Genomic DNA, 22,654 nt, shown 5'->3' with positions numbered 1-22,654 from the left:
ATGTTTGTTCGATATGAAATCTTGAGAAGGGTAATAAAAGACAAAAGCAAATGGGAGCATATTTTTGTGTTTACTTATTTACCCATAAACATGTCACACGTAAATCTTCCTTGTGTGTTGATTAACATTAAAGCTGCACACTTCAAGATGAGCCAAAAAAATTACAAGAAAATTAAACTTGAGGAAAAAAAACAACGAAGTTTTTTTTTATAAAAGTGTAAAGATTTAAGATTCAAGTAAAACTTGAACTGTGTCCAAAGGACACGGATGCCCCCACTGACAACATTTATATGGTATATAGTGAAAAAATCAACAAAGGGCCATAATTCTGTTAAATTTGGTCGCAGCAAAAATTCCTTCCTTTACTACCATCTACACATTAAGGTTGTTCATCCCTGGAAGTTTAAGCAAAATCTGCCATCCGGTTTAAGAGGAGTTGCGTTCACAAAATTTCTATATAGTATATAGTGAAAAAATCAACAAAGGGCCATAATTCTGTTAAATTTGGTCGCAGCAAAAATTCCTTCCTTTACTGCCATCTACACATTAAGGTTGTTCATCCCTGGAAGTTTAAGCAAAATCTGCCATCCGGTTTAAGAGGAGTTGCGTTCACAAAATTTCTATATAGTATATAGTGAAAAAATCAACAAAGGGCCATAATTCTGTTAAATTTGGTCGCAGCAAAAATTCCTTCCTTCACTACCATCTACACATTAAGGTTGTTCATCCCTGGAAGTTTAAGCAAAATCTGCCATCCGGTTTAAGAGGAGTTGCGTTCACAAAATTTCTATATGGTATATAGTGAAAAAATCAACAAAGGGCCATAATTCTGTTAAATTTGGTCGCAGCAAAAATTCCTTCCTTTACTACCATCTACACATTAAGGTTGTTCATCCCTGGAAGTTTAAGCAAAATCTGCCATCCAGTTTAAGAGGAGTTGCGTTCACAAAATTTCTACATAGTATATAGTGAAACAATCAACAAAGGGCCATAATTCTGTTAAATTTGGTCGCAGCGAAAATTCCTTCCTTTACTACCATCTACACATTGAGGTTGTTCATCCCTGAAAGTTTAAGCAAAATCTGCCATCCGGTTTAAGAGGAGTTGCGTTCACAAGATTTCGGGGCGTACGGACAGACGGACGGACGTACATACGGACGGACGGACGGACGGACAAGTGCAACGCTATATGCTCCCACTCTGTGTGGGCATAAAAACTATTATAAGTAATATTTGCGGTTAAGAACTAATTTTGGAGTATTGTCACCTAATTTATACTGCGTAATAACGCAGAAAAGGCTTTTTGAAATATTTGAATTTTTGGTAATTTACTTGGATAGCACGTGTTATTTGCAATGTACGGTTTTTTGTTCAGGTCACAATAACTCATTTTATATACGTTTTCATAAAAATTAGCATGAATCTGGAAATATGATGCTTTAAGGTTCGTAGAGAAAGTAGAAGAAGATATTTTTCATTTGAACGTCAAACCATAGAAATAGTGAGGAACAAATATTTTAACGGTAATTACTGCAATACTGACAGGTATAAGGCACAAGCAATAAATTTGTAAAAGGGGCAAATCAAATTAATATGAGCAATTTTGATAAAAGACTATACCTAAGAATGAAGGCATCCATCAACTAGTTCAGTAGAAGATGTATTCTATTCTTAGCACTGTTGACCCCTAAAAGGGACCAATTGAAATGATAAGAGCAAATTTAAGTGTGACTGTCACATGGATACTATAAGCCAAATTTACGGCCGTCGGAGTATCCCTCTTTGATTCTTATAGCTTACCCTTGTTATGCAAACTATGACGAAATTTACTCGTAATATATGGTGATAAGCTTGTTATGCTTAAACCAAATAATACAATTTTTATTCTATTCTATTCTATTCAATTCGTACAAGACTGTTCAATCACTTAACCACACATCATGTGACGTGTTCAAACAGTTTTTAATATTTGTTGAAAAAATCTGTAGGTGTGCTGCTTTAAAATTTAAACAAAGGAAATGCTACTATTGGGTGTAAGGGGATATTTTGATAACGTATGGCTCTTAACATAAACATTTAATTTTCAATCTGATGTGGTTGCAATTAATAGGTAAGTGAATGGATATTTGATCTCAAAAAGTTTTGATATATGTTTCAAATGTGTTGCTAAGATACAAAAACAATTGCTGTCAATAATATACTTTGAAGTCCCATTAAAGTTTATCACAACTCATAAAGCGGCTTGTTGCGTGTAAATAAAATAATAATACAATAACAGTAAGACAATATTTTAATAACTTTCTTGTAACATGAAACATTTACGAGTTATTAATGAAGATGTTTAAATCATGCCGACATTCTAATTATGAGACAAAACATAACATATATGTTTTTGTCAGAAATGATGCCGAATGTTTCAATTTCATCTCAGGGTGTCAATTTATTACTCCACAAGTAATAATAGTTGTATTTTTTAACAAAATATATAATATACAGCTATTGTATTTCAATTTTGTTAAAGGGATACTCAGGCAAATTATGACAAAATATAACAAGAGGGCTACGATGGCCCTGAAATCGCTCACCTGTTTGTTTGTTTTGGGTTTTACGTCACATCGCCACAGTATAGGTCATTTGGCGACGTTCCAGCTTTACCGGTGGCGGAAGACCTCAGGTGCCCTTCCGTGCATTATTTCAGACACGAACAGGCATCTGAGTAGAACCAACGACGTTCCGTAAGCTAGCTGGATAGCTTCCTCACATGAAAGAATCCAAAGTCCTTGTCAGGATTCGAACCAACAGCGGTGAGGGGCAAGTGGTTTGAAGTCAACGACCTTAACCATTCGGCCACAGACGCCCCTTCCGCTCACCTGTAGTTAGGCCCCTGGGCCAAGGCCAGATTCAAACCAGAGCTTTTATATGAACAAACTTGGTAGACACCCAACAGAAGATGTTTCATTATTAATATCTAAGCTCTAGCTCTTTGGGGGTTTTTATAAGAAGATTTTTTTAAAGTTTTTACTTTATACATATAAGGAAAAACAACGACCCACTCGGAAGGGCTAATTTTGACCCCAGGGCTTTTATTTAAACAAACTTGGTAGACACTCACTACTCACTAGAAGATATTTCATGCTTAGTATATAAACTCTAGCTCTTTGGGTTTTTTATAAGAAGATTTTTTTTTAAAGTTTTTACTATACACACATAAGGAAAATCAATGACCCCTGGGATGGGGCCAATTTTATCCCCAAGGGCCCTTATTTGAACAAACTTGGTATACACCCATTAGAAGATGTTTCATGCTAAATATCTAAGCTTTAGCTCTTTGCAGTTTTTAAAAGAAGATTTTTCAAGTTTTTACTACATGTATATACAAATAAGGAAAATCAATGACCCCCTGGGCGGGGCCAATTTTTACCCCAGGGCTTTCATTTGAATAAATTGGTAGACACCGCCTAGAAGATGTTTCATGCTTAAAATCTAAGCTTTAGCAGTTTGGGCTTTTTAAAAGAAGATATATTTTAGTTTTTACTATATACAAATAAAGAATCAATGACCCCCGCCCAATCCCCCAATTTTGACCCCAGGGCATTTATTTGAACAAACTTGATAGAAACTGACTAGATGAAGTCTCATGCCAAACAATTAAGCTCTAATTCTTTCAGTTTTCTAAAAGAAGTTATTTTAAGTTTTTTCTTTAGGTTGCCATGGCAATGAGAGTTCTGTTTGGAATTAAATTCTTTGACCAATTTTTTAAGTTGACTACCAAAGGAACATTCCTGTGAAGTTTGAATGAAATTGGCTAAGCGGTTTATGAGGACATGTTGTTTAAAGTAAAAGTTTACAGATGGACGCCGGACGAAAAGCAATCACAAAAGCTCACCATGTCACTTTGTGACAAGTGAGCTAAAAATGAACTTAAGTACAGAATAAGCGAGTACTTTTAAAATAAGTCATGTGCCTTGAACAAACCATGGAAGTTACAATATCATTGTATGATTGAAGCAAGTATGTCATTCATTTGACATGTTCTTTAACCTTACCAGAGTTTACTGTGACAACTATTGTGAAATCTTAACGCTCTAACCTCACCCACGCGGACCATTTTAGTCTTTATAAGGAGAAAAGTTGTGTTCCTTTGACTGCCTAGTGTATACATTTACAGTAGATTTACAAGAAAATTAATGAAAAATTCAAAACGAAGTCCTGAAAATTTTGCCTGTGTCTCCTTTTAACTAAAGATAGTTATAGCAATTTTGGTAACGTCAATTAAACACAATCATATTATATAAATACATTATTTATTCATAAATATTCAGGAATTTCAGGTCTTTAAGATGAAGCACTGACAAACCGGTTATATGACTGTCTCATCTGTCTTCAAGGATTCAATATTACATCAGCCAAGGAAAAGTGCTTTTAAGTGTATAAAGCTATATATATCTGATACAAAAATTATTGTTTAAATTTAAAAAGTATACTTCCAAAATGCGTGTATGGAATAAATATGATAATATATTGCTTAAAAGCGAATGGCACATACACAAAATCATTGCTAAATGGATAAAACTCTACATAAAATAGCAAAATAATATTTTGTTCCTGCTGTTTACATACATAATTCATGTGTAATACATAACAGAGACATTTTATGTTACAACTTTTTCAGGAATCAACCATATAATAATGGAACCAATACAATTTTACTGTTGATAATTTTTTTCAAAATATTTCATAAGATATATATTTCTACCCTTTAAACTTTACAGTCATTGACGATAAATAAAACAACAAACACAGGAATACGTTGTGCTATTTAATATAAACTTGTCATTAAATAAATCATAATTAAACTAAGGTTTTGTATAATACAAAATTATCACATGTTACATGTATATATCAAAATACCCTTAATAATATAATGTAAAAACACGAATTTTTCGTCCCATAACTGTAAATGCGATAAGGTAATTAATAAATATACATAGATGGTATGCACAAATGTAGATTGATTTAAAACAAGAGCACCGCATTCGATGTTAACGCTCATCTGTCAAGGTCAATCAATTTTGACAAAAATTCTTAGTTGAAAAGGGACATAACTCCAAAAAATGTAGCTTTCCGAATTATGCCTCTTGTCTGAACAACTGCATTTTTGTCATGATAAACTGGTGTTCACAAATTTTCATGTTGATAACTTTTAAAATGTTTGAATAATGAACTACATATTATACTATTGCAGGATGACAATAACGATGGAGACACAGCAATCATAAAAGTTTCTTCAAAACAGACGAGCTAAATATCGAAGGTGGATACATGTAGTTATGTTACTATAAATAAACAACTATTTTATCATGTAAGTTTATTAATTGATAGTCATAATGTAATAAGTATGTAAAAGTGGAAAGACAATGAATCTACATAATATAATAATAATAATAATAATAATATGTGCAATTAAAACAATAATCTTGTAAAATATCTAAACAAATTTGTATAATAAAATTAGTATGTAAAATGTAAAATATCTATTTGCACTTGTTGAATTTATTGATAAAATAATAATTCAATAACAGACAAACAATATGATATCACAAAATATTAATATTAATAATAATGACCTAGAACAAAGCAAAGTTAAACAACACTGACACTATTATTAAGTACACTTTTTTCTTCATTTTCATCATGAAAACTAGTATACATGTAATATGGTTTATGAAATCTACATGGCAACAAAATCTATGAAAATATCCATCATAAAATGCGACAATAACAACAACAATAATAAAAACATGAGCGTTAAAAAGGTTCACTTCTAAATAAATGTAATATATTGTTTTTTTTGGAATGTTTTGTTGTTTTCCCATTTTTTTATGCTAATTTTAATACAATTTTGGTCATATTCTAGCAGATGATCGTGGAATTTTGCATGACGTTATTCCCTAACACCTTTGTCTGAAATGTTAAGTTTTCATTAGCTAGATTCCCTGTTAAATGGCTTGGCACCAAATATTATCCAGTTGCTTCAGGAACATGTTGTGTCTGGCAGTACAACACATACAACATGTGTTTTAATTATATTAACCTTTATCACAATAAAGATCACAAATTAACAGCCCATCTTGGCAATACCAATGATCATTTTTAGGGAAAATATTTAAAATTTAATGTTATAATTGGGCATAACTCCAACATTTTACCATTTGTAAAACAACTGCAACTTAAGTTTACCCAGATAAGCAAGTATTCTAAGTTTCATTTTGATAACTTTTACAGCTGCATGCCTCCAGATAAGCCAAAATGTTTCAAGAAAGACAAACTTGATAAAAATATACTTACATTTTAAGAAAAGTAAAAATATCTATGATTCAAAAGATAATTAACATATGTTGTGCCATAACAAACACTAATTTTGCAGCATTTATCATTGTATTTCTATGGCATGACTTACTTTCTTTTTACTTTTTTTTCTACTTTTTCTTTGAAACAGACAAGCTAAAACTTTATTTTTATATATCTAAATAAACAACTTCTAAAATTACAAGTTTCTTTTCATAAACATATTACTAACATCTACTGAGTTAATAAATCAATCAATAAATAAATATATTTTAATCTCTAAAAACATACATTAGCAATATTAAATATTATGCCATATCAAACAAGAGGGCCAAGAACATCATTATGAAACAGTGTCGAATTACACTCACTTAGATGATATTGTCTTAACGAGCAAGACGCAAACAAAAATATTGCCTGAAAATATTAAAATAAAACAAATATCTCATATATGGAATCAAAAGACTGGTAAATTAAAAAGTGAAAGTAAATGGGAAACCCTACTTAATATGGAGTTACCATGGAGTAAAATATGGTGCCACGTTTATGATTCTTTTTCTTCATGCAAAGCTGTACAATTTCAGTGGAAATTTTTACACAATGTTATTTATACAGAACACAAGCTGTCTCTTATGAATTTATCTGACGGTAAATGTTGTATATGTAAATCTCACAGAGAAACTCTGTTTCATCTCTTCTGGGAATGTGATTTTTCTAAGAATGTTTGGACATATGTAATTCAAAAACTTAAGTCCGCTAAAATTTTGGAAAATGATTTTTCAAATTTCCAATCTACTGCACTTTTTGGATCTTTTGAACACGCAATGAATGATAAATTGATCAATACTGTTATATTCGAAACCAAATGGGCAATATGGAAATATCGTAACAATTGTAAGCATAATTATTTATATCAACCAATACCTATTTTGTTAAGAAATTTGTTCAATGATATAAAATACCAATTTGAATACAAATGTAGAAATAAAAACGATTCAGTGACAGAATTTTTAAAATATTTGTAATTTGTATGAATATTACCTTTAATATATGGGAAGCAACTTAAGTGAAATTATAGATTTAATTCATAAAGAGTTAACTCGCTTTTCAACCTTGTCATTTTTCGCTTTTCGGACAAGTAAATGAAACGTTTGCGAATTGTATATTTTTCACATTATCTATAATGATTCTTATTTTGTAAGAAATCAAATATATATACTTGTATTATTGTAAGGCTGATAGGAGGATGCTCCTCGACCCCTATTATGCCAATGACGGGGAAAATAAATGGGGTTACCCCTTAACTGGGCGCCCCGAAACTGAAAAAAAAAAAAAAAAAAAAAAAAAAAAAGAGGGCCATGATGGCCCTGAGGTCGCTCACCTGTATATAGGCCCCCCCCCCCCAACGTTGGCAGGGCCAATTTAACTCAAGGGCTTTTATTTGTACAAACTTGGTAGACACCCGTAAGAAGATGTTTCATGCTAAACATCTAAGCTCTAGCTCATTGGGCTTTTTTAAAGAAGATTTTTTTTAAGTTTTTACTATACACATATAGTTAAAAACAATGACACCCCTTGGGCCGGGCCAGTTTTGACCCCAGGGCTTTTATTTGAACAAACTTTGTAGACACTTACTAGAAGATGTTTCATACTTAATATCTAAACTCCAGCTATTTGGGTTTTTTCAAAGAAGATTTTTTAAGTTTTTGCTTTACACATATAAGGAAAATCAATGACCCCCGGGGCGGTGCCAATTTTGACCCCAGGGCTTTTATTTGAACAAACTTGGTAGACACCTATTAGAACATGTTTGATGCTAAATATCTTAGCCATAGCTCTTTGAGTTCTTTAAAAGAAGACTTTTTAAGTTTTTACTATATGCATATAGGGAAAATCAATGACCCCCCGGGGCGGGGCCAATTTTGACCCCAGGGCTTTTATTTGAACAAACTTGGTAGACACTTATTAGAACATGTTTCATGCTAAATATCTTAGCTCTAACTCTTTTGGTTCTTTAAAAGAAGATTTTTTAAGTTTTTACTATATGCATATATATAAAATCAATGACCCCCTGGGGCGGGGCCAATTTTGACCCCAGGGCTTTATTTGGTAGACACCTATTAGAACATGTTTGATGCTCAATATCTTAGCCATAGCCATAGAACATGTTTCATGCTAAATATCTTAGCTCTAGCTCTTTGGGTTCTTTAAAAGAAGATTTTTTTAGTTTTTACTATATGCATATAGGGAAAATCAATGACCCCCCGGGGCGAGGCCAATTTTGACCCCCGGGCTTTTTTTTTAACAAACTTGGTAGACACTCACTAGAAGATGTTTCATGCCAAATATCTAAGCTCTAGCTCTTATGGTTTTTTAAAAGAAGATATTTAAAGTTTTTTCTTTCGGTTGCCATGGCAACCAGAGCTCAGCATGGAATTAAATTCTTTGAACAATTTTAAAAGGTGATCACCAAAGGAACTTTGCTGTGAAATTTGTACGAAATTGGCTAAGTGGTGATGTCATTTAAAGTAAAAGTTTACGGATGGACGACGGACGGACGCCGGACGAAAAGAGATCACAAAAGCTCACCACCCTGTTATAGGTTTTAAAAAATCTTTGAAATTCTCCTCTCATATCACAACATTTGTTCATAAATGAAACTTTGTCTCTTATATTGCTAGATGCATAGATCTAGAGCTGTCATTGATTACTGACTATACATCCATATTGTATGACAAATATAAGGGATACACGATACACTGATATATACTCTTAATTTCTTGTACATAATTCATTTTCATACCTGTTTAAATGATTTCGGTAAAATACATGTTCTGTTCATACAGATATGTTGTGTCTTGTTTATAAATGTATTTTGGATGTTTTTTTGTTTTTTTCTGACCATTTTTTGTCTTTAATGCTATGAAATGTGTCCATTATGTAACAACAGCTAAGTTGAGACATTTTTTTTCAAATGTGAATCTGTAATAGAAATATATCAAAGATACATTGATATCGTCTTTATCGATGACAGCTCTACAAAGATCCTTACATAACCCTAATCTGTTTCAAGTAACATTTTATCATTTTACTCAATGTTTCTTGGTCAAGTAGGAATCTATTTATTATCAGCTTTCATCTTGATAATATTTTCCATGTCATGGAGTTAACAGATTATTTAGAATTTTGCTTTCATATCCTTAACACATTTTTTTTTTTATATATAAAAACTGCCCTCTTATAATGTTAAACTATCAAACGCCTTGGCAATTCCTTTTGTCTTGATGATATCTTCCATTTCTGCAATCTCGTCATTGAAGCTGGACGTTCCTGTGGCCAGCATACCAAACAATTTGTCCAGTTTTGTCAAGTCTGGACGATTGAGGTCGAAAACGAATCTCAGCGGTTTAAATCCAAGTTCCTCTAATTTAGGTACCATGTGACCTTTGGACTGCTGGTAGGAGAAGAATGACACGAAAACCAGCTTAGCCGGATAGACCTCTTCGTGATACTTCTTGAACAATTCGTGAAACCTGGAAGCAAAACAATGAAAAATCTGAGAATACTGTAAATATGATTATCATTATATTCCTTTTTTTTCATCTCTTTTATAATAGTATAAGGATTATCTACATTGTATTTTGTAATCCTGGGGTGGCTCAAGTAAGGAGAAACTTCTCCTTAATTTATACAAATTTATTTTAGTTCGATTGTGTTGGAAGCTATAAGCTTATTGAAACACTATCAAATCAACATAGTGGGTTTGCGAACAGCATGGATCCAGACCAGCCTGCGCATCCGAGCAGTCTGATCAGGATCCATGCTGTTGGCTATCAGTTTCTCTACTTGTAATAGAGTTGGTAAGCGAACAGCATGGATCCTGATCAGACTGCGCGGATGCGCAGGCTGGTCTGGATCCATGCTGGTCGCAAACGTACTACGATGGTTTTGTCATGACGTGGCTCAATTGTCTCTCACCAAAAATTCTTGAGAAATTGGTAAATACTGGTTGGTTATCAAGAAAAGCCAGTTAGGCACGTTATGACCAAAATGAGTTGAAATCAGTGTAAAGAAAACACACACTAAAAACTTTTTAAGCTTGATTGAGAAAGCAGCATCAAACTTGATTAGTCAGTTATGATAAAAGTACAGTTTTCTTTAATTTCTTTTTAATTTTTTTAAAGTATACTGCAAGTTATAGCATTACGCCCTATCATCAATGTCAGCTATGACTGAGCATGGATCACAAAAAACTGAGATAATTGAGCCACGTCATGGCAAAACCAACATAATATGTTTGCAACCAGCATGGATCCAGACCAGCCTGCGCATCTGCGCAGTCTGCTCAGGATTCATGCTGTTCGCTTACAAACCGTATAACAAGTAGAGAAACTGATAGCGAACAGCATGGATCCTGATCAGACTGCGCGAATGCGCAGGCTGGTCTGGATCCATGCTGGTCGCAAACGCATTAATTTACCTGAATCCTTGACAATTTCCATTTTCCTCCTCATCTGTGACCATTATAAATGTTTTAACAACTTCTTTCTTTTCATAGAACGGCCACAAGCTAGCAGCTGGAGTTGTGCCCCCTCCAGCTTGTGTGTCTACAGCTAGCTGAAGAACCTATCATGAAATAAGAAAATCTGATCAGTAAACACTAAAAATGTTTGATGTTAAACAAATTCAAAAAACAACGTATTTAAAACATATTTCTTTTAGCTTATTATGAAGTGTCACCAAACTGTTAGATTAACAAATTTAGAGACCACTTACTGGAACTAATCAGTATTTGTTTCGAATGATAATGAAAGAAAACAACATGGCTATGATCAGAATATGGCTCCAACCCAGAAAAAAGATCTAAAGTCGATACATTGTATGGCATGTCATTAAATTATTGGTGTGATTTGAACCCTTCCCTTTCTACTCGCAATGATTAGTTAAAATAGAGAGCTGCAACTAAAAAATCGCAGACTTATTACATGTTATCATATTTAATTCTGCTACTATTTACCTCTTCAATATTTTTAGGTAGATATGGAGCGTATCTGTTTTCTGTGTTAAAGAAGCAGAGTTTTGCCGATGTTATAGCAGTCAAAAGTCCCGCAATAATCGTACTTGTTCGCACCGCAACCTGCATTGAACCGGACGCATCTCCAATGACGACTATTGGCGACTCTAGGGACAGACTGAAAACAGAATTGACACATTACCCATAATGCACTTTTAAATTACAACACCACCTGTGCAGAGCATCATCGTTTGGGAGACAAAGGTTAAAGATATACTATGCTCAAATTTGATATTATAAAATATAAGTAATTGCTACACAGTCTCTTTGTTAACATAAATAAACATGTTTTGAGCTCGCACAAAGTAGATATATAGATACGTTATGTTTAAAATTCTACACACTAAAGGTGGTCACAATATGAATATATAGTGTCATTAAAAAAACTGGAAGTTTTTTTTTTAAGAAAAGACCAACTTTACTTAACCTGTAATGGTAAAATGTAGCTTAGATGCATAGTTTATTCAATTTTTTTTTCAAATGAGACATATTCAGTAAGAATTTTATAGATTTCAATAAATTTCTATGATTAAAATATTTTACTCAAGGATGAGCATAGTATATCTTTAAAGAAATTAATTAAGAAATGTTGCTATACATAAGATGTATATAAGATCTTGAGACTGTTAACAACCATTATGTATACAACCATATGACAAAGCAAATAACATAAAGCAACATGTATACACAATTTGCAACAATCTTTATTACCTTATTCCCTCCATTTTCTTCTGAGCAAGTGGTACGAGTTGTTTGAAGAATGGTGCTTTTGTTTCATCTGCCGTCCGTTTCTCCGTACTGTCTGAATTGCCACTATAATAAGAACGACTGGCTGTTATATTTTCCCTGTACATTTTAAGGACCAGTAATCTTTCTAGTAACTTCCCGTTTGGTAGATTGATTGTCTCCCCTGAGTCGATTCGTTTTTGTATAACTTCATCTACTGCAGAACACTTTAATTCTTCGTACCACCTGTTGATAAAATAAAAAGGTTATATGAGCTATGTCACAATAAAACCAACATATTAAAAGCATGGATCCAGACCAGCCTGCGCATCTGCGCAGTCTAATCAGGATCCATTCTGTTCGCTTACAAACCGTATAACAAGTAGAGAAACTGATAGCAAACAGCATGGATCCTGATCAGACTGCACGGAGGCGCAGGCTGGTCTGGATCCATGCTGGTCGCAAACCCACTGTGTTGGTTTTGTCGTGACACGGCTCATATAATGAACATTGAAACTACCCCTTAACTCTTTGAATGCATGAACAGCACTTGTCCAGCTTTAAATATGAAAAAATGCATTCAAAGTTTAAAGCTGCACACAGATGAGCCAAAATATTTCAAGAAAACCAATATTGAGAACAGTGCACTAAACTTTTAAGAAAGTCAAAACATTCAAGATCCAAACTTTATTTTACATGTTATGTAGGTTTAAGACTGATTTTGCAGAATTTATCACCATATTTTACTCCGTAAGTAACGCAGGGCTGTTTTTGCATAATTATGCTGAACACTTTTTGGTAATTTTTGTGGATTGTAAGTGCTGATTGCTATATGCACATTACTTTATTTGTTTACCTCCCATTATTTTACTTTTAAATACATTTCCAAAATATCTTATGAAAATTAACATGAATCTGGAGGTGTGCTGCTTTAAGATATTTCAATATCAAATACATGATGTAAAAACAGTCAATCTACATGTATCACTAGGTTTATAATAAAAAAGAAATTGACAGGATCTGAATCCTTGATTATGAAGAAGGTCAATGAATTCAAAGCCATTAAAAGCTTGCTAAAAGCAGTCATTACTCTTTTTTTTCCCTTGAATGTTCAATTCTAAATACATGATGCATTTGAGACTAGATTTTGTAAAGCCTAACTAAAGAGAACTTTAAAGTAAACATTAGACTGTTGAACTATGTTTTATAATCATATACACCTTTCATTTAATAAAAAAAAAAAAAAAAATATTTTAACAATTCGGTAAAATTTTTACCATATAACAGTGTCCAACTTTGCCTCGTAACCAGATATCCTAGCCTTTGATTCCTCGGTCAATTTGTCAAGATTGGTCACTTTAGGTTTGATATGTGCATATGGAATGTCAAACTCTTTTATCAAGTCATTCACATTATCATCACTAACATCCCGGCACCTTTGAACCATTGTGCCCTCGGGTGCCGGGGCACCGAAACAGTAATCCAAGAACCAGTCTAGTGCTTCAAAGTCCTACAAAATGGAAAATTACAATAAATAAACTTTTTATCTGAAAGCAGCATACCTTCAGGTTTGTGTTAATTTTTTTTTATTAATAAAATATGAAAAGTAAAAAATATGTGAAGTAAACAAATCAATTGATTTAATCTAGCATTCTTTTAAACTATTTTTTTAAAGTAATAATTACAAATAATAAAATATAACTCATAAAATTTTTGCATTTCAAAAGACCTTATATTTCTGCTGTAGATATCATGTCAAAAGTTTATAACTTTATATAAATATTGACTCTGTATTTTGAATAGTATATGTAAATAAAGTCATCAATAGATTATACTGCTTTCCAGCTATGTTTCTTTTTTTTCTCTTAAACATATGAATTTGTGAGACCATTTTCCCAATTCTATGTTCCTTTCCCTTTTTACAGGTCCATTTATTAGACAAGATTGCTAATGCTATGTTCCTTTCCCCTTTTTTGACAGGTTCATTTATCAGAAAAGTTCCCAAGTGCAATGTTCCTTTCCCTTTTTGACAGGTCCATTTATCAGACATGTTCCCTAATGCAATGTTCCTTTCCCCCTTTTTGGCAGATCCATCTTATATTTATTAAGACCAGCTTGCTATTGTTAGAAATTCCTAAAATATTGTATGTAAATAATTATTTAAGATTTAAAACCAATCTTGTTTCTTTTTTTCATAGCTTTGCTATCCAGATAAATAAGATTTCACGATATTATTTTTCAAAATCTTAAGAACTTGGACTTGTACCAAGAAAACATTGACAAGGCAAAAGCAAATGAGTAGATTACTTTGATTTCCATGTACAACCCTTCAAATATACTTGATTAATCTAATCATTTTCAATTGCATTACCTTCTTTGGATGGAAATGACATATGTCAGCAAGTTTTTTCCATGGCTCCTTGGGGTAATGTAATGCATAAAACTCTAGTTCCTCTTTCGTGAACCTTTTTACCCATCGCTGAACATGCTTACATACTGCCCCACTTGCTGTTCCATTCTGAAAATAACATGGTTCATCTAAATTAATAATCATTAAGTTCACAGATGTTTAATAAGATGTTCTCGTCTATTGTTTGAGCAATCATTATAAAATTTATATTCTAACACTATCGGAAATTTTCCTATATAGACAAAGAAGGCCGGAAGCGTGCATTATTCTACAACAATGCACTCGCCGTTCTTATTATCTCCCTGTATATTTTCACATTGAGGGCGCCATTTTGTTTAAAAATCTGATAAATAAAAACAATTTTTTTGTCGAATTTTGTTGTGAAAACTATCTAGAATGATAGAAAATGGTCTAACTAAGAAAATGAATCCGAACACCAATATCTTTAATTCAGTCGTTAACGCTGTACAGACGTTTAAAGTGTTGTTTACGTGACGTCACAATGTAGCGCCAAACAGCACGTGCAAAACAATCAAATCAAGTACGTTATTTTTAATATCGCAGACGAGTTAGGTTTAACATTTATTTCACTTTTAATAATTTGTATTTCGCTTGAAAAATTATAGAGTGAAATAAAATGAGCAAACAAAGTTTTATCAACGTTTTCAAAATTCGTTATTCTCAAAATGTTTCTACACACAGTAGATTTAACGACAGTTTTTTTCAACCCACTGGAACAGCCTTTAAAGAACGTTTCTATTGGAAACTCTGAGGCGAAAACAAACTTATCCACCAAACATAAAGTCCAACTTTATAATAATAATTATACTTTTTCTTGACGTGTTAGAATGGAAATAGATATTAATTCTTCGTGCATTATTGTAGAATAATGCACGTTTTTCGTTCAAATGCGTTGTAATTAATCACTCAGGCCTATCGGCCTTCGTGATTATATTACTACGCATTTGAACTCAAACCGTGCATTATTCTACAACAATGCACTCAGAATTGATATCTATTTCCTAAGCATTATAGGACAAGGCATTTTGATCAAACTGTTAACACAAAGTTATAACCCAACTTGGACTGTGGAATTTTCTGACAGGTGCTCTGGTAACTTTATGTAATAAAGGATAAAATAGAAAATATTATGTATCATCTTACAAGAGCTGTAATTTTCATATGGACTCAGCCTGCTGGTGGCTATAAAATCCAACCATGCAACCAGTGCAGACCAAGCACATGTATGCCATCTAATAATGGTCTGCACTGTTAACTATTAAGTCTATATATGTTTTGAAAAATTTTCTCTTTTAATGTTGAATGGTTTTGTATAGATTGACAAATAGATATTTCAAGTTCAACAAGTCTAGGATTTGTAAAAACAAGATCTATCAGTATGACAGCATGCTTGTGAGAAATATTTGTGGCATAAAACTGTAAAAAGGTTGTGCCCGTCATGTTAAATAATCACAGAGAACAAGTGTGTAGAGTTTTAATCTGTTCCCTTCAGTAGTTTTGTAAATACCAACTTGGATGCAATAACTTAACTTAACTGAGACAGCGAGACCTTCGGAGAGATGCAAGCTTTAAAACATTCCTAAGATATGCATTAATGTCAGCATATATGAAATGACAGTCTACATAATTACGAATCATTTTATCACATACTTGCAATCCAATCAAACTCAACTCTCTCAAAGAAGTAACAGATTACAGGTAGAAGAAAACTTAAACTCACCTTAGGCTTATTCTTATTCAAATTGTCTATGTCTGACTTCAACTTGCCCAGGGTATTAGGCTTAACCTTTCCAGCTGACATTTGTAATCTCTTCATTTTCTTTTCTAGGACTCGAACCTGTCTCCCTGAGTCAAGCAGTGTTAGAGCCTTCAATACTTCATTGAGACCAAAGTTTTCCTTGTTCTTTAGAAAGGCATCTGCTAAGTCATAGTCATGTCTGGCCCAAGCTGCAGCCAATGCCCTTACTCTGGCATCTATATAATTGAACAAACAAAAAACAAACTTAGTCACAATTTGATTTTTAAAAGAAATGTAATAATTGATGCATTTATTAAATACATGTATAGCATTATTTCAGTAAAGTTCTTTTGAATAAAAAATTGGATCTGGGTCAAAAACTTATACTTACTTATCGCAATATCCACTCCATTCTTCTCCAGTACCGCCATTCCAGCTGCATACCTGTCCCTGTTTTGTTCCTGGCCATCAAAGTGCTGGTCGGCTGACACACTTCCAACAAAATATGATGTTACCTCATCATTAACATTTAGATCTTTAACGACCTGGTTTGTATTGTCATCGTTATCTCTGGAGCCAGTATTCTGATACCCTCCTCTAGACCCACCTCTACCTCCTAAACATATAACATTGATATCAAAATAATGCAATTATACTGTAGTATTTGAATTCATGGTTAAGGCCAATACATATTGAAATCAGGAAACTTAAGCAAACTTGAAATCAGGAAAATTAAGCCAACTTTTGGGAAGCTTTTGACTTGTGGAATCAATTTTTGTTCCAAAAAAAAAAAAAAAAAAAAGACATTTATTAACATTAAAATGCTGGATATTTTGAAGGGTGTAAAGCTATATCTTTTGAAATTTTCATATAAAATTCATCAACAGTAAAATTTTATTGGTTCTTTAACCTTATGATAGATTCTTGAAAGAATTGTAAAATAGAATGTCTCGTCTACACTTTCAACATTTTTTACACAAAATTATTTCGTCAATATTTTACATGTATATTAGTTTATGATTCTCTAAAAATCACACAGATTACTTCTAGGGTTAACGGTAAGGGTTAGGATTATAAAACATGGATTTTGCTTAGAGCTGTCATCGATATCGACAATATCGATGTATCATTGATATTTTTTTGCCGATCAATAATCGATACACATTCTAAAAAATCGATACTTTTGACTAATAAATTAAATGTCTAGAAATTATAAAATTCACCCAAAATATATACAGAAGCAGTTATTTATATCTAATGTTATGCTTTTGTTATATAGTTGAATTATTTCATAGCAATGGTGACAAAAAATATTTTCTAGAAAAATCATGCAGTGGACCACTGTACAGAACATGTTTTTGACTGAAATCATTGAAACAGGTATGAAAGTGAATGACAGACAAGTGAGTATACGATATGATCGATATATCGGTGTATCGTTGATTTTAGTCACTTGATATCGATATATCGTTGATATGCTTTGCACTGAATCAATGACAGCTCTAATTTTGCTGCAGACAGATTCTATAAAAGTGCTCAAATATGTCGATCATTTAATATTTTATATTTAACATACCTGATTTAACATACTATTGTACTGAATTTGACAGCACTTCCAAGATTTATACAGGAAAAAAAAATTTCTATTCTTATATATTTTACCTGTATGAAGTTGATCTATTCAACAAATAGAGATATAATAACTAATTTATGTAGAATGAAACTTTATTCAATTACAGGTAAAACATGCCTACCTGCAGATCTACCCCTTCCTCTACCACCAGATCGTCCACGTCCCCTTCCTCTCCCTCGTCCACGCCCTCTACCCCGTCCTCTGCCAGGCATATTATTTAATTAGTGTTTGATTTTGGTTAATTGTTATAAAGACAATCTGGTACGGGTTGCTAGACCTAGATGCAACTTTGTTAGTTTATAACAAAATTGTTAATTGTTTTGAAAGCGGCCTAGCAATGATGCTAGGTGTCAAGAAAAAGCTTAATTTTTAAAACCCTGCTGTTATGCTATAACATGTTCTCAATTATATATGCTACGTTTTGCCTGACACATTGTTTATATACTTTTAACACTAATTCTTGCACAACATGTTCTTGCACAACTATGTCAACATTGTGCCTTATAACAGCTAGCGGAAGTAATTTAGTAAATAAGTAGTCCTTAAATAAAATGATTATCTTTTAGCCAAAACACAATAATTCAATGTTAAAAGTATTGCGCGTAACTAAAATGCTAAATTTTAAGATTATTTGGAAATGAATATGAACTTAACAATTGTTTATAAGTATTACAAAAATTACATATCACTACGCCAAGTCTTCACGGTACGGTAGAAGTTTCTTACGCTAGATGTCATCAGAAAATAACAGATCAGCAGAATCGTCTAGAAGAGATACGTATAATCTATAAACAGTCGTGATGGTAAAATCACGGACTTTAAGTAAAGTCTGTGGTAATTCACCGATTTTCTAGCTACAAAAAAACAACAAAAAAACAAAAAAAAAAACAAACAACTAAAACAAAACAAAAAAACAACAACAAAAAAAAGAAAAAGAAAAAAGAAATAAACATAAAATTTATGATTTCATTTTGCTGTTAAAAGATGAGTTCATAGCGTTTTAAGAAATAATTAAATCATATTCATAAAGTACTACTGCAGTAGCTGTGGCATAACCCAACTCTATGATAATCAAATCATGTTTTTGAAATATTTTTTCTGGTTAATTTAATGTGCTACTTGTCACTCTGATGATTCTGTTTTGGTATAATGTGTTGTTTTAATTATGTGTGTCACTATGCCGGTCAATAATTTAAATATTGACTGCACGTGCATTCTCGTGCACGAGACCGTAATGACGCATTCACTGCCACTTCAGGTAAATTTTACCAGTCTGAGATCTATAATCAAAAGAAAAAAGAACGATGTATATGTAGGGAACCGCTAGTAGTGGAAGAGAAATAACAAAAAAGGAAAACAATCTCTAAGACGACCAAAGAAGCCAAGCCTAGCACCGCGGCATTGACAGATGTTACGGCCTCATGCAACTATTATATGAACTACGTACATAATTACTATGGTGGCATATTTCTGCCACCAGATAACCTGATAACTAACTAGTTAATTAAAAGGTTAACTAGTTACGTAACTAGTTAACCTGATACCTAACTAGTTTATTAAGAGGTTAACTAGTTACGTAACTAGTTAACCTGATACCTAACTAGTTAATTAAGAGGTTAACTAGTTACATAACTAGTTAACCTGATAACTAACTAGTTAATTAAGAGGTTAACTAGTTACGTAACTAGTTAACCTCTTAATTAACTAGTTAGTTATATGGTTATCTGGTGGCAGAAATATGCCACCATAATAATATGGTAATTACTACATGAACTACGTAATAGAAAGAGCACCGAAACACGAGGCTATCTGATTTGTACGAGGGGGCGTACGTAGCCCCCGAGTATTAATCAGATTGCCGAGTGTTTTGGTGTTCTTTCTCTTTTGTATCATAGTCAAACATAAAAGCACGTTCCCTGTTGTCACAATATGAAACCCCGGCAAAAATGAACCAATGAACGAACATCTGAATATGACATTTCTGTCGCTTTCCCTTTCTCTGCCGTCACAATATGTAAACCCCAGCAAAAATGAACCAATCAATGGGCATGTTCTGGAGTGCGGGTAACTAATACCCGCACTCCAGTTAACGCACTGTGCATGTATATGTATACGATTTAACCCTGACACATTTTCAACAGAAAGGTCTCCAAACTATGATACAAATGAAAATAATGCTATTACTGTCATAATGGGTTGACTGCAGCGAAAAATGGAAACTACTTGTGTTTTGATACAAGTCATACATACATGCCAAAATAAAAAAACAATCAGTTATGCTGCAGCAATCGCCAATGGACGAATGGGCGGACATGCGACCAAATTTGGATACGAAGCCATTGCATTTGTTATTTGGGAGCAATTGGTCCTTTATTCTATTGTAACAGAATATATATAACATCTATTGTTCTCTTTTGTTCTGTTTACAGACACCATGCCGTAATTAATACGTCCGGATGGTCTTCGGGTGTATATATAAAATGTCAAAATTCTATTAAAATGGTGCCAGATAACCTTGGATAGAACAACTAAAGAAAGTTCTACAGTCAAAACTACATGTATGTGTGGTCAAAAGAATCATGTTTTCACTCTGGACAGAGATGAAAAATATACTGTATTATAATTGTATTTAAAAAAACATTGTCCCCAAAAAAGTCAATCATACTTAGTATGTGGTAGGCATTATACATGCTTAGTCTTTTTTGACGGAAACGTCTGATATCATTTGAGATTCCATCCAAACAGATTGCAACGACATGTTTTTATTTATATCCAACTTTAAGCCAGCAGATATCATACTTTCTGAACTTACTTCATCTATATCTCAAATCATTGCAAGGTATTTTTTCTTAGCAACAATTACTGTTCAATTATGTATGATGCCAACATATTTGAGTGAAGTTTTATTGTCCGTGAACTATCGTAGATTGTAACACTTGACATCAGTTGTAGAATTTGAAAATTTGCGTCATTGAAAACAACTATAAGATATTTTTTATCACAATGACTCGATCATATCTAATGAGATACATGTGTAAATTTATAAATATTTTCTTATCCATTTTATCTTAGTAGAGCAGTAGTATGACAAGGACTATATCTATTTAAATTCTGAACTCTTCGATTTTAATTTTAATTGGTTATGCCGTATGTTCAACCAACACAGGTCATATTTTGGCGACTTTCAAGCTTTAATACGTATAGGATATTGGTCATGACGTCTTAATTCTGTTTAGGAAATACTTGACCAGCCCCACTGTGCTTTATTTCAGACACGAACGGAAACCAGAGTAGAACCACCGACGTTCTGTTAGCCCGCTGGATAGCATTCTCACATGATAGAATCCAAAGTCCCTGTCTGAAGTCAACGACCTTAACCATTCGGCCACGAACCCCTACCTCCTCGAAATAAAGTGTAATGAGTTATTTGTACATATGTGTCACTTTCAGAACCATTTTAGCTTGGAGGCTTGAACCAGGGTAACAACTAAATTATTGTTGTAAAGGCTTTACACTTTGATAGGCCTTGTTTAAAAAACAATTTAGTGATCAAAATTATTTTCCTCAATACGCAAACAAATGAAATTAATGGTTATTTAAAAAAGATTTCTTTTTTTATTTTAATAAGTCTGACTAGTACGTCACACTTGTTGTTCCGTCCAAGTATGAATCATTTCCATAAATAAATGACAAAGTTAAGAAAATATTAGCAAAATTCAATCATCTGACATTGATTGTCAAGGTCAAGGTCATGCAAATTCGTTTGGTCACAGGTTTTTTTGTCCACGTATGAATGAAGTACCTACATAAATAACAAAATTATGACAACATAACAAGAATTCAATAATTTGTGCTTATCAGTCAATGTCATTTAAAGCTAAGGTCATTTCAACCTTTTAGAAGGTATTGTCTAACAGGTGATTTGGCGAAGTATTGAGATAATCCAGTGATTAATCAGTGAAAATTCAATAATTTGACCTTCAAGGTCATACAGGAGTCAATGTCAATTTGAGTTTGATATACATGAAGGTCTTGACCTAAAAGATGTTGTGTCTTAATAATCCAATTAAAAATAACAATGTCATAGCATGAAAGTGTTCAGTTATGCAAAAAAGAAAAATAATGAAGACCTTGTCATAAATAGTTTTCAAGATAATGTGACATTTAAGGCCCCTGTGACCTAGATCTTTGAACTAGTGACCCAAAATCAATAGGGATCACCTAATAGTTATGACCAATCAATATTGGAAATATGAAGACTTTGTGATAAATAGCTTTCAAGATAATAAGCGGAAACATTGTGTCATTTAAGGCCCCTGTGTCCCTAACCTTTGACCTAGTGACCCTAAAATCAATAGGGGTCATCTACTAGTTATAAGCAATCAATATGTGAAATATGAAGTCTTTGTGATGAATACTTTGCACGATAATCAGCGGAAACCATTTTGACATTTGCCCCTGTGACATTAACCTTTGACCCCAAAATCAATAGGGGTCATCTACTAGTTATGACCAATCAATTCGTGAAATATAAAGACTTTGTGATGAATATTTTTCAAGATAATCAGCGGAAACCATTCTGACATTTAAGGCCCATGTGACCTTGACCTAGTGACCCAAATATCTATAAGGGTCATCTACTAGTTATGACCAATCAATATGTGAAATATGAAGACGTTGTGATAAATACTTTGCAAGATAATC

At 32.9% G+C, this 22,654-nt stretch overlaps 1 protein-coding gene across 1 annotated transcript; it reads right to left on the bottom strand.

Annotated features, from left to right (window-relative positions):
- Positions 1-8,944: 8,944 nt before the first annotated feature.
- On the bottom strand, positions 8,945-18,464 carry LOC132748358 (uncharacterized). Its single transcript, XM_060737945.1, has 10 exons — positions 18,230-18,464; positions 18,072-18,193; positions 16,709-16,933; positions 16,300-16,553; positions 14,520-14,666; positions 13,426-13,658; positions 12,134-12,394; positions 11,366-11,540; positions 10,829-10,974; positions 8,945-9,881 (listed from the first exon to the last, which is right to left on the bottom strand). The coding sequence occupies exons 2-10, from the start codon at positions 18,160-18,162 to the stop codon at positions 9,587-9,589; spliced, it is 1,827 nt and encodes a 608-aa protein (XP_060593928.1). The 5' UTR covers positions 18,163-18,193; positions 18,230-18,464; the 3' UTR covers positions 8,945-9,586.
- Positions 18,465-22,654: the final 4,190 nt, after the last annotated feature.

This window comes from Ruditapes philippinarum, unplaced genomic scaffold (genome assembly GCF_026571515.1).
Source record: "Ruditapes philippinarum isolate M1 unplaced genomic scaffold, ASM2657151v2 ctg1690_1_1_1_1, whole genome shotgun sequence".
NCBI lineage: Eukaryota > Metazoa > Mollusca > Bivalvia > Venerida > Veneridae > Ruditapes > Ruditapes philippinarum.
Note: the sequence above shows the minus strand (reverse complement) of the source record. Positions and strands in the feature narration are given on the sequence as shown.

Excerpts from the sequence above, each read along its gene's own strand:
- LOC132748358 (XM_060737945.1), bottom strand. The coding sequence starts at position 18,162 with ATGCCTGGCAGAGGACGGGGTAGAGGGCGTGGACGAGGGAGAGGAAGG. Across the intron at positions 12,395-13,425 it reads AAGTTGGACACTGTTATATG|GTGGTACGAAGAATTAAAGT; the intron begins GTAAAAATTTTA and ends TTTTATCAACAG. Across the intron at positions 10,975-11,365 it reads TACCTAAAAATATTGAAGAG|GTTCTTCAGCTAGCTGTAGA; the intron begins GTAAATAGTAGC and ends ATTTCATGATAG.